Genomic DNA, 12,971 nt, shown 5'->3' with positions numbered 1-12,971 from the left:
GGAGGCTACAATGCTTGATAAGAAATGTACTCATTATCTTGCCCATGTAATTGTAACCCCTCTGTACAGTATTTTCACAATAAAAAAAAAGAAAGTTAAATCTCTTGTCTTCCTTTCCAGCTTCATCTAATTTATTTCTTCTCTTCACTCACTCTATAAACATTGCTGTCTTTCCGTTTCTCAAAAATCCCTGGCTCTTTTTTTATCCTGGGGTATTTACCCCGATTATTTATATGCTTTTTCCTTTTTTTTCTTTTTTTTTTGGGGGGGGGCAGTCCTGGAGCTTGAACTCTGGGCCTGGGTGCTGTTCCTGCTGATCCTGAGCTTCTTTTGCTTAAGGCAAACACTTTTCCACTTGAGCCACAGTGGCACTTCTGGCTTTTTTTGAGTGGCTTATTAGGGTTAAGAGTCTCACAGAGGGCTGGGAAGGTGGCTCAGTGGTAGAGCGCTTGCCTTGCAAGCATGAGGCCCTGGGTTCGATTCCTCAGCACCACATAAGCAAAAAGAAAAAAGCCGGAAGTGGCGCTGTGGCTCAAGTGGTAGAGCGCTAGCCTTGAGCTGAAGAGCTGAGGGATAGCGCCCAGGCCCAGAGTTCAGGCCCCACGACTGGAAAAAAAAAAATAGAAAAAGAAAAAAGAAAAAAAGAGTCTCAGAGTTTCCTGATCTGGCTGGCTTCAAACCAGGATCCTCAGATCTCAGCCACCTGAGTAGTGAGGACTATATGTGTGAGACAGCGTTACCCAGCCTTTCATTTATTCTTTAGATCGCCTATTTCCTATTTACCCTTCAGGTTTTAGTTTCAGTATTGCTTCCTCTAAGAGCCAATCACTGGACCTTCGACATTCCTTTTATTATTCTTCCTTAAAATCTTCTTTCTCTTTATAAGTCAATATATATTCTTACTAATAATGTTTTTTTCTTTAAATAGTTGTACAAAGGAGTTGCCATTTAACCAAGCAGTTGCCTTTTACTAGTATTATTATTTAATGCTGGTTATAGCTGTACACAGTAATCCTAGCTCTTTGAGAGGCAGAGATACATGGAGGCCAGGAAGGGCAAAAAGTCATCAACACTCTTGTCTTAACCAATTACCATGCTTGCATGGTAATTGTAATTCCAGCTACAAAGAAAGCACATGGCATTCAAAGGCCTTCCCCAGACAAAGCCACAAGATCCTACCTGAAAAAATAACTAAAACAAAAAAGATTTCAAATGATAGAATATCTGCATAGCAAACACAAGGCCTTGAATTCAAAACAATGGTACTGTGATGATGATGATGATGATGATGATGATGATGATGATGATTATGATGATGATGTTAGTAACAAATAAAAAATAAGTAGTTAAAATAACATGAACTTTAAGTTGAAATTTACTGAAACTCCTTGAAAATTTCTTAAAACAAAACATTTGCAGAATATAGGATGTATATCAAAACATAGGAGACATACCAGCCTGGATGCAGCAATCACATCATGAATACTTCGGAGCATTAGGTCTTCCACTTGAATGAGCCACTTTTCTACAGCACCTCGTGCTGCAGATGTGGAAATAAGTTCAATAAGTACCACTCGTTCACCTTCAGAGCTATACATGGCCTTGATGTCCAAATTGGGAAGGAACTCCAATTTAGCAATGCCCTCGAAGCATTTTTTCAAGTGTGGCTGAACTCTAAGTGGATCTTTGGTCTCTGACAAAATCTCTAACATTTCATCATTAGATAAGAAGAAAAAACTAGAGAAAAACATGCAAATACAAAATCTTTAGTGATAACTGACCATACATTAGAAAATGCTTTAAAGTGTGGCCCAATTAATTGATCATCCATCATACCGAGGGAAGAAAAGACGTTTCTTTTCAAGATATGCATTAAGTCCTTTCATAATTTTCTCCAAAAGTTCATTGCAATTTTGTAGTTTTTCTAATAGACCTGTTAAAGAAGTAGCAGCAAGAACCTAAAAGAGAAATGTTTATTTTAAGAGACTTACATATTAGATTTATGTTATAAAAATTCTATATTACATGTAAAAATCTTACATTTCAAAATGTTTTGAAATTTGTCAAAGAAGTATCTTGTAATGAGAAAACTACTAAGATTAAATAAATCATATTTTTAACCAAGGACACTAGGAGTTATAATGATCAAATACATTTTAATTTATCTTCTATTCTTTTGAATGATATGGGAATAGCTGTTAGGTTGGTGTGAGATTTAACACATAGTGAACCATAAACCTAACAACCTACAGCAAAAATTAGCAAACTACATTCTACTGGCCAAATCTAGCCTGCTGCCAGTTTTCATGTGGCCCATGAATTAAGAATATTTTTACTTTTACAAGGTTAGTTTGGCACCAGTGGTTCATGCCTGTAATCTAGCTACTCAGAAGACTGAGAATTATAGTTCAAACCAGCCTGAGCAGGAGTGTCTAGGAGATTCAACTCCAAATAACCGCTCAAAAAGCCAGGAGTGAAACTGTGGCTCAACTGGTAGAGCTCTAGCCTTGAGAAAGAAAAAAATAAGGTAAGGAACAGCACTCCAACTCTCAATTCAAGCCTTAGTACTGTACTGGACACACACACACACACACACACACACACACACGCACACGTTTAAAAACCCAAAACAATATCTTCATGACATATAAAACTTCCAGTGTCTATAAAGCCCTTTTATTATACCATAGACACACCCATTATTTACATATTGTCTCTCACTACTTTCTTCACTACAATGAAAAAAGAATTAAGCACTTAGAAAATGTACACATTACCTAATTTATGTAACTGTAACCCCTCACCTTTACAATGTTTTTTTGTGGGGGTTTTTTGGTCAGTCATGGGGCTTGAACGTCAGGCCTGGGCACTGTCCTTCAGCTCTTTAGCTCAAAGCGAGCACTCTACCACTTGAGCCACAGCACCACTTCCAGTTTTCTGGTGGTTAATTGTAGATAAGAGTTTCACGGACTTTCCTGTCCAGGCTGGCTTTGAACCTCGATCCTCAGATCTCAGCCTCCTGAGTAGCTAGGATTACAGGCATGAGCTACTGGTGCCCAGCTAAAAAAAATTTATTTATATATACATATATATGGGAAAAAATGATCATGTTTCCACAAAGTCTAATATTTATGATCATGCCCTTCACAGAAAAAGTGCTGATCTCTGATCTATATGAAACCAAGTATGATTAAGTTTCTAAATTCAACAGGTAAGACAAAGACCTTGAAACTATTAAATTTCAGAATATTATTGACTCTCAATAAATCCAACACTTAGTAATCTAGGTTTTTACTCACCAGTAGAATAAATTCTTGTGTTTCAAGTTGAATTCTAGATTTTTTAATTATATTTTTATTATCTTTAAATAGTTGTACAAAGAAGCTACCATTCAGTGAATCAGTTTGTACGTACAATGCATCTTGATGAATGCTAGATTTTAAAAAGTATATATGAAGCATTGTATACATAACTTGACTTTTGATATTACAACCCCTTTGTACAACTCCTAAAAATAACAATAAAAAAGTAGATGTATAGCTATGGTCTATGTGTGCATGTATGATAAAGCACATGGCCTGTCAACATTAGAATCGCATGCAATAGGTGCTGTGCTCATGAGGAGAGAGGCACAGCGATTAAGACTGAGGATATTTTTTAGTTCATCTCTCCCGAGCATATAGAGAATCACTTGTTCTTTTTTTTTTTATTGTAAAGATACTATACAGAGGGTTACAGTTACATGAGTGAGGTAATGAGTACACTTCCTCTTGAACATTGTTAGCCCCTCCATTGTGAATCACTTGTTCTTATCCATTATTTCCTCATCTTTGTTTTATTATCTATTTAATTTCTGAGGCGAGGAGAACATGGCAGAAGTGAATTAAATGTACCCTTGAAGTAGCTCCATTACATAAATAAATATTAGAATTGTACTGTATTAATTAAAAATAAATTACTTTAACGTTTTTAAACATTCTTGTGTTTTTATGAGCTTTCCAATCAGTACATAGTACATAGATTTTATTTTTGCTATCAGGTTGGGGGTGGAGGTGAATGTTTTTTTTTTCCAGTCCTGGAGCTTGAACTCAGGGCCTACACACTGCCCCTGAGCTTTTTTGTGCTCTAAGATAGTGCTCTACCACTTGAGCTTCCGGCTTTTTCAGAGTAGTTTGTTGGAGATAAGAACGTCACAGACTTTACTGCCTGGATTGGCTTTGAACTGCAATGCTCAGATCTTAGCCTCCCTGAGTAGCTAGAATTACAGGTATGAGAAACCAGTACCTGGCTCAAATGTTTTCTTTACTATCCAAAAATAAAAATTCACATACTCCGAAGAGAAAAACCAAACATTTCACCTTTGGATCTTTTGCACAAAATTTCATTATATCCCTCCAATGTCTGTCCACTGTCTGAAATTGACGTCCTTCTTCTGGCATCTGCTGCATGATATCTTCAGAACAAAAGATGGGCTCCAAGTACAGCCACTGAGCTTGAACTTTTAACCATTCATCAATCGTTTCTTGTATTCGAATCAGACGGTCCTCCCAGGCCTTAATTAAAAGCATAATAAATTAAATAACCAAATTCCTTTAAAAAACTGTAAATTATAACAAAACTTATTTAAAATTCACAATATTTTTGTATCAATATAAAATAGCTAATAAGGTAGCTTGTGGGTATCTCACATAGGCTTAGAAAAATTTGAGGTCTGAGGTTTTCCTATATCATTAGAATTTACATTTGTAGGTGATTATAAAGTTATTTAAACCACTTCTCTAATCTGTAAAAAATATAGTCCAGGTTCCAAAAGAATATATCCTACTTTACAGCAGTGATTATTAACTGTTGTGGGGTTTTTTTGGGGGGGGGTCCGGTCGTGGGGCCTGAACTCTGGGCCTGGGCGCTGTCCCTCAGCTCTTCAGCTCAAGGCTAGCGCTCTACCACTTGAGCCACAGTGCCACTTCTGGCTTTTTTCTTTTTGCTTATGTGGTGCTGAGGAATCGAACCCAGGGCCTCTAGCTTGCAAGGCAAGAGCTCTACCACTGAGCCACCTTCCCAGCCCCTCTTTTGTGCGTTTTGCTTCGTACATTTGACAGTATCTGGAACTATCACAATGTTGTTATCATAGCTGACAGGGAGAAGAAGATACTACAACTACCTAGTGGTTAGATACAGAAATACTGCCAATGTCCTATAATTGATAGTATAGTAAGAGTTCTGTACCAGAAGTCCAACTTCCAACGGCCCCAAAATATCAGGATCAGGCACTTGACCAATACATCAAACAAAAAGACAATTGTTATAAAAGGCAGCGATGAAGGGCACCAGCTATCCAATGAAAAGCACAGCTTTGCCACAGGAAAAGGCAAAGTAAGCAACTTCAGCCCATTTTCAGAGTGTAGACCTGAGCATTAAATAGAGAAAAAGTTGGGGCTGGGAAAGTGGTTCAGTGGTAGAGTGCTTGCCTTGCATTCATGAAGCCCTAGGTTCGGTTCCTCAGCACCAGATAAGCAGAAAACCTGGAAGTGGTTCTGTGGCTCAAGTGGTAGAGCGCTAGCCTTGAGCTGAATGAGCTGAATTGCTGAGGGGCAATGTCCAGGGGCCCAGACTTCAGGCCCTACGACTGACGAAAGAAAGGAAGGAAGGAAGGAAAAGAAAAGAAAAGAAAGAATTGGAGCAGAAAGAGAAAGGTATGGATAGTTAAATTATCCCTGGCAGAGTTGGCCTGATTGATCACTGTCTCTGTTGTAGTTTTGGAAAGAATTCCAGAGAAGTCAATATTGAAAGGAGGAATCTAGTTCCAATGGGATAATTACTGTTTATGGTTCATTGCGAGAGAGGGTGTCATAGAAAGTGTTGCTATTCGTTTCTTGAAGGTAGTTTCAGACCTTTGTTCAAAAGATGTTATTGATCAGTCCTGTCCTTCCCAGAACCCAAGATAGCTGCATATGAGAAAAGGACTCAGAGTAAAAGAGATAGATGTGAAACAGAGGCAGGGATGGCAAGCTTTTATCCAACTTTCAGTTAACTTGTGGGCCAAGTAAGAAGTCACTTTTTTTGTTTTGTTTTGTTTTAGCAGAAGCAGCTTCGAAGTACCTATTATAACTGAAAAGTCCCAATAACAAAGAATTACTTGGCCCAAAATATCAACACGGCTAGGATGAGAAGTCCTGCTCTATATCAATACAATTAAGAAAATTGTTAGCCAGTGCCGGTGGCTCACACCTGTAATCCTAGCTATTCAGGAGACTGAGATCTTAGGATTGTGGTTCAAAGCCAGACCGGGCAGAAAAGTCCTTAAGACTCTTATCTCCAATTAATCATCAGAAAACTGAAAGTGGTGCTGTGGCTCAAGTGGTAGAGCACTCCCCTTGAAGTGAAGAGGTCAAGGATAGCTCCCAGGCCCAGCATTCAAGCCCCAGGACTAACAAAAAAAGAGAGAAAAAAATTGTCAAAATTGACCGAGAGAGAAACAGAAACAGAGACACAGAGACAGACAGAGACAAGAGGAAAGGAGAGAGAGAAAGACAGGAGAGAGGGAAACAGAAGAGAGAGATTGTTTTCCTTCCAAGTCTATCATTACCATTGGAGAAGAATTTAATAAAATGTATTTCTCTTCTCAAAACTGTTAGAGTTAAGTGTCTTTGGTCCACTGCATATATTTCTACACTAATCTTTTTGGTTTTTTTTTGTTTTTTATTGTGAAAATAATGTACAGAAGAATGGGTAAGATAATGAGTACATTTCTTATCAAGCATTGTTGCCTCCTCCTTTGTTTCCCCTTCTACACTAATCTTGACATATGCTTCTGAATCTTAATGAGTCAATTTTCTGATCATAGAAGTATTGCCTTGATATAATTTGAATAAACTGCTTAAGAGATGGGTATGTAGCTTCAGTAGTAGAGTGCTTACTTAACAAGAATGAGGCCCTGAGTTTGATCCTCAGCATAAAAATCAAACAAACAAAGCTGGAAATGTAAAGCTATTCAATAAATGGACCTCTGTCCAAGAGAGGAAATATGTAATAAAATTACAATTTTCATAAATGACCAACAGCAGTCTATCATATATAATATACCTTGATCTCTTTCTCAAATGGTTTGATAAAAGGTGAGCCTCTCATTGTCTGAGTTTTTATAATTTGATCATCAAGGATTGCCTGAATCTCATCCACTGAAGAAAGAATACAGACTCCAGTATCACGATACAAACTTATATGAAAAGAAATATCATCCCAAATTGCCATCATTGTATGCATGCCTTTCTCTAAAGAAAATTCCTAAAAGGGAGAAATGGAGAAACAATGGGAAGGAAACTAAGAAACTTATTTCACTTACCTCTTCTAAGATATTCAATACGGATATCATGCACTGCCCTATCATTTCCTTAAGATAATCTGTTACTACAGTAGAAAATCTTTTTGCTAGAAAAAATTTATTATTTTTTAAAATCCTAAAAAAAAGTTTTTTAAGAATTCACTTGCTATAAAAACTACAGTCAATGTTAAAATGCACAACAGAATAAAATACTTCCTGGACTTTCTCTGAAGTACCCTTTCTTGTGGGAAAGCTGCAATCCAATCTTTTCCTTTTATTTCAAGACCTCTTTGTCTAGAGCCATACTTATTCTGCTGGAACACAGATACTTCACGTGTATCTAGCCAGGATGATAATGATGGTAATTGAGGAATTACGCGTTTATTGGCCCAGCTTTTTGCCTTAGACTTTTTCAGCTTGCTAATGTGAACTACAAAGTTTGGACTCAAGACATCATCTCCTCTGGGATATCCTCCTCATCATATCCATCATTGTATTTAGTCCTAATAGCTTCCACCAACTTAGTCAGAGTTCCTTTGTGTTCTGAGTTAGCCTATGTTGAAGGGAACCCTGGTACACATTTTCCTGGGTAGTAGCGATCCCAGCATGGCCTTCTCCCTGATGACGCTGTCAGGAACCTCCCATCTTGCAACACAGGGCAATAGAATCCACATCCTTAACAATCAATGCCAGCTGAGTCTTTCTGTCCTCTACAAAGCCAGTGGCAGTACTGACCTCTTCTCGATGAATAGGTGGTCTCTTAGAGATGTGTCTTTGCCAGCAGCTTTCTTCTCAGCCTAGGCTAACAGGCTCAGCCTCTGCTCTGCCTACTGTACTTGTGGACAAGAGTAAGCAGTTGTGTGGCTGTTTGGCAATCAAAGACCTAGACAAAAGCTTACTTTCCATTGCTAGTACAGGATAGCCCTTTTGGGCTACAGCCAGATGTAATGGGGTCATTTAACAAAGTAGGTCAGATCCCTTTGGGGCTGGATGTTTTATCCAATTAAGTTCTTGGGTTTTTTCTCAAATAGAGGATCTACCACTTTCTTGGCCACCTGCTTCTCTGTGGTAGCAGAGGCTCAGCCCTCTTCTTTGGACGTCTTTCCTTTTGGCATTATATGCAACTGGAAAGACCCAATTCAGGATTCTTAATGGAATAATTATGTATTAGTAGTGGCATATCATCTACTCATATCAGAATGAGAAAGAGGTCAAATAAGCAATTTCTAATTTAGATTCTAGACAAGCAAACACCTTCTGTGTGTGTGCAATGACTTGAATTTATCATTTTTCTGTCCAACTCCTTCTCCTACCATACAACACTATACATTTTAAATAACAGTAAAGTAACTATTAGATTAAACCACACATTTTATTTTTAAGCTAATATTTTTGCTTACCTTGCTTGCACCTGCACTTATCACTTCAAATTTATCTAAGTATGGTGCAAGGTTTAATTTTAGAACTTTTCTTAGTGTAGTACCAGAGTCTGGAGTCAAGTCATAACCTACAATTTCTGACATCTGTTTCCAGTGACGAGCTCTCATGCCTGGATTGCACAGAATGGAGACAGTAGGAATATATTCCTGGTAGCAAAAATATAAACAATAGTGTCATGTGACTTTCAAACACATAGATTTTATCAATGAAGACTTGACTATGAATATTGCATTTATTGTTTAATGTAATCATCTGAGTACAGTCAAAATTTCAATTATATTTGAAAAAAGAAAAAAGTTCATCTGCAACAATAAGCATGTAAAAATAGCCAAGATAATTATTAAAGTAAAAAAGAATAACCCCTCATTCTTCTTGTTCTGTAAGATATTGAAGTATGTGATAACTATGGTAATTAAAGCTGTAGAATTTTAGAAATTATAAATTCTTACATATTAACATATACTCTTAAATATATGTACACATGTGAATGGGAAAAAAGTATCTTACCAAAATGCTAAAGTATATCAAATCTTTATCTCTGAAGAATGAGATAAAAAAAATTAACCATCTTCTTGTGCTCCCTACATTAACTGACCATAAAATATGTACTATAACAATATATAATTTAAAGTTACTTTTGTTTGAGAATAAAATATTCAATATTTTTCTTAAAAGCAGGAGCAAGATAACTATGTTAGTTACTAATTGTAACCAATAGTGTGTTGAGTGTCCCAGCCAGTCCAATAATTTTCATTTAAAAAATCAGGATTACATATTAAAAAATTGTGACTATTCAGTGGCTGGATATTAAACTAATAAAAAGAAATTAAGTTGAATTTTCTATATAGATATTCTATAGCCACAGCTAAAAATATACTTGACAAAAATAGCCATTGACAGTAGTAACAGCAACAACAAGAAAAAACAAAACAAAGTACCTGTGAAATCTGTGTGTGACCAAACATGCAAAGCTAGTTGGGAGAGTATTTTAACTTTATTAACTTTAACTTTTTCACTTTATTAAACAACTCTAAAATAAATAGAGATGTATACCATGACATATAAGTATCAAGGGGTTATTATCTAGGATATATTATTCTGAAATCCCATAAATTAACAATTGTGACAAACAGAACACAAATGGAAAAACTGGCCACAGAAAGATTCAAAGTCATAAATAGGAATTTAGAGAAAAAAATGTGAAAAGCAAGTAGTAGAAAGTTCTATGGGGAAAGGAATTTTTGCTCTACTTACTGCTATATCTGAATTAACTATATAGAATATTACCAACTTATAAAACTCACAGTCAATACTGTTTAATGAAGAAAATACAAAGTTAAGATATAGATTTTAGAAATTGGAGACGTATACATTAAAATCACATTAATACATAATTTTATACCTACTAGAGTAAAGGAATTAAGTAACCTGTAATATAAAAGCAGGCCTGGATGGGAGTTTAAATTAACAGACAATTTGGCATTTTCTAGTAAAACTAAACAACCATATATTTTAACACTCAGCAATCTTATCCCTGGGTATATGTTCCAGATTAACCCTTGCCCACATACACTTAGAAACCAAGACTATAAATAAGTGTTACAGGCACATGAAAATTCCAACCTAACTCACTAACCATCAGTGAAACACAAATTAAAATTACTATGAGTAATAATATTTATCTATTAAAATGATTATTCTCAAAAAAGATAAGATATGGGCTGCGAAGGTGGCTCAGTGGTAGAGTGCGTGCCTTCCATGTATGAGGCCCTGGGTTCGATTCCTCAGCACCACATAAGCAGAAAGAGCTGGAAGTGGCGCTGTGGCTCAAGTAGCAAAGCACTAGCCTTGAGGTGAAATGCTGAGGGACAGCGCCCAGGACCAGAGTTCAGGCCCCATGACCGACAAAAAAAAAAAAGATAAAATAGTAGAGATGTGGAGAAAAACCATTATGCACTATTGGTAGGAATATAAACCAATGCAACAATTATGGAAAATATATTTCTCAAAAAATTAAAAATATCCAGGCACTGGTGGCTCATGCCTGTAATCCTAGCTACTCAAGAGGCTGAGATCCAAGGATCATGGTTCAAAGCCAGCCCAGGAAGGAAAGTCTGTAAGACTTATCTCCAATAGACTACTCAGAAAAATCCAGAAGTGGCACTGTGGCTCAAATGGTAGAGCTCTAGTCTTGAATACAGAGAGGCTCAGGGACAGCACCCACATCCTGAGTTCAAGTCCCAGGACCAGTAGAAAACAAAAGTTAAAAATAGAACTACCATATTATCCAGTGCCTGGCTATAATTTTTTGAGAAATATATTTTCCATGATCGTTGAACGGGTTTTTTTGTTTTGTTTTGTTTTTTGGGTCCGGTCGTGGGGCCTGAACTCTGGGCCTGGGCGCTGTTCCTCAGCTCTTCAGCTCAAGGCTATAACTCTACCACTTGAGCCAATTAGTGCATAAGGGTTCCTTTTTCTTCACATTTCTAGTATCTTATCTTTTTTTGAGAATAATCATTCTAATAGATAAAGATGATTAATCACTCATAGTAATTTTAATTTGTCTCACGATTGGTTTGTGATTTATGTTGATATTTTCATGTAGCAGTAATTTTACTGCTGAGAATGAATCTACAGGAATAAAATCAACATTTTTAAGAGGTTTGTTTACCCATACTTATTATAGCATTATTAAAAATAGCCAAAAAATATGGAGGGGGGAGAAACCCTATCTTCATCAACTGATGAATGGATAAAGAAAATGAGTCATATTTATATGTATACATAATTAAAATATTATTTAGCCATAAAAAATGAAATCCTGCCATTCATAACAATATAGATACATCTTGAGAGCATTAGGCTTAAGTGAAACAACTCAGAGAAAGACAGATATTGTATGTTTGCAATTATATATAGAAGCTAAAAATGTTGAACTCATAAAAACAGAAGAACAAAGGTAAGTACAATAAAAAGATATTGGTAAAAGGGTATCAACTTTTCAGCAAGATAAGTTATATCCTAAAGGTCTAGGGTACAGCATGGTGACTGTATCATAGAATCAAGAAAAGATGAGTGATAAACATTTCTGAATATAACTGCAAAACCTTAATAGAATATAAGCAAATTATACACTTAAAATAATAGAAAATATTAGTGAACAGTAAACTATAAAAATACTAAGTACCTTTAAAATAGTAGGAAATCTATATTTGAATCAGGAAAGTTTTTTGTTGTTGTTGATTTTGTCGGTCATGGGGACTGATCTCTGGACCTGAACTCTGTCCCTCAGTTCTTCAGCTCAAGGCTAGCGCTCTATCACTTGAGCCACTGCACCACTTCCAGTTTTCTGAGTGGTTTATTGGAGATAAGAGACTCATGGACTTTCTTGCCCCGGCTGGCTTTGAACCACAGTCCTCAGATCTCAGCCTCCTGAGTAGCTAGGATTACAGGTATGAGCCACCGGCACCCAGCTAGGAAAGTATTTTAAACTATAATTCAAAATCCAATAGTCTTAAGAAAGATTGGTAAATTAACAACAAAGAGCATATTCAAGGCAAAATCTACCATAAAGTAGCCAAAAAATAAAAAACGTTTATAAAAAAAGCCTATAAAAAGCCTACTCTCTCATACTTAAAATATATATACATATACATCACATGAAAAAATATGAAGCCGTTTTTAATGTTTAAAATACTTTTCTTATAAGAAAAATAAAAATTACTTTAATAGATTACCAAAAATCTAAAGTGATATTCTGCTGGTGAGAACATATATAGAAATAGAGAGATAGATAGATAAATAGATAGATAGATAGATAGATAGATAGATAGATAGATAGATAGATAGATAGATAGATAGAGATCCCTTAGAGTTGTATATATGCCACTTTTAGAAGATAATTCAACTAGCATTTGCTCTTCTACAATTTGCTTTGCTGTTACAAGGTCAAACAATATAAACAATCAAAATACCCATCCATGGGGCTGGGAAGGTGGCTCAGTGGTAGAGCACTTGCTTTGCATGCCTGAGGCCCTGGGTTCGATTCCTCAGCACCACATAAGCAAAAAGAAAAAAGCCAAAAGTGGCTCTGTGGCTCAAGTGGTAGAGTGCTAGCCTTGAGCTGAAGAGCTGAGGGACAGTGCCCAGGCCCAGAGTTCAGGCCCCACGACCGGACCAGAAAAAAAAAAAATACCCATCCATGTTGGGT

The 12,971-nt window shown here is 36.4% G+C and overlaps 1 protein-coding gene across 1 annotated transcript in view; it reads right to left on the bottom strand.

The window, feature by feature from the left end:
- The window catches only part of Dnah12 (dynein, axonemal, heavy chain 12), a 173,264-nt gene that overhangs the window by 116,316 nt on the left and 43,977 nt on the right, over nt 1-12,971 (bottom strand). The window contains exons 18-22 of the mRNA XM_013010371.1: nt 8,722-8,907; nt 7,084-7,284; nt 4,359-4,553; nt 1,837-1,958; nt 1,455-1,737 (exon numbers count right to left, since the gene is read on the bottom strand). Of these exons, the coding sequence (XP_012865825.1) occupies nt 1,455-1,737; nt 1,837-1,958; nt 4,359-4,553; nt 7,084-7,284; nt 8,722-8,907 (987 nt within the window). The remainder of the gene's footprint in view (nt 1-1,454; nt 1,738-1,836; nt 1,959-4,358; nt 4,554-7,083; nt 7,285-8,721; nt 8,908-12,971) is intronic.

The sequence above is a fragment of the Dipodomys ordii genome, unplaced genomic scaffold, assembly GCF_000151885.1.
Source record: "Dipodomys ordii isolate 6190 unplaced genomic scaffold, Dord_2.0 Scaffold12, whole genome shotgun sequence".
In the NCBI taxonomy this organism is placed as follows: Eukaryota; Metazoa; Chordata; class Mammalia; order Rodentia; family Heteromyidae; genus Dipodomys; species Dipodomys ordii.
Note: the sequence above shows the minus strand (reverse complement) of the source record. Positions and strands in the feature narration are given on the sequence as shown.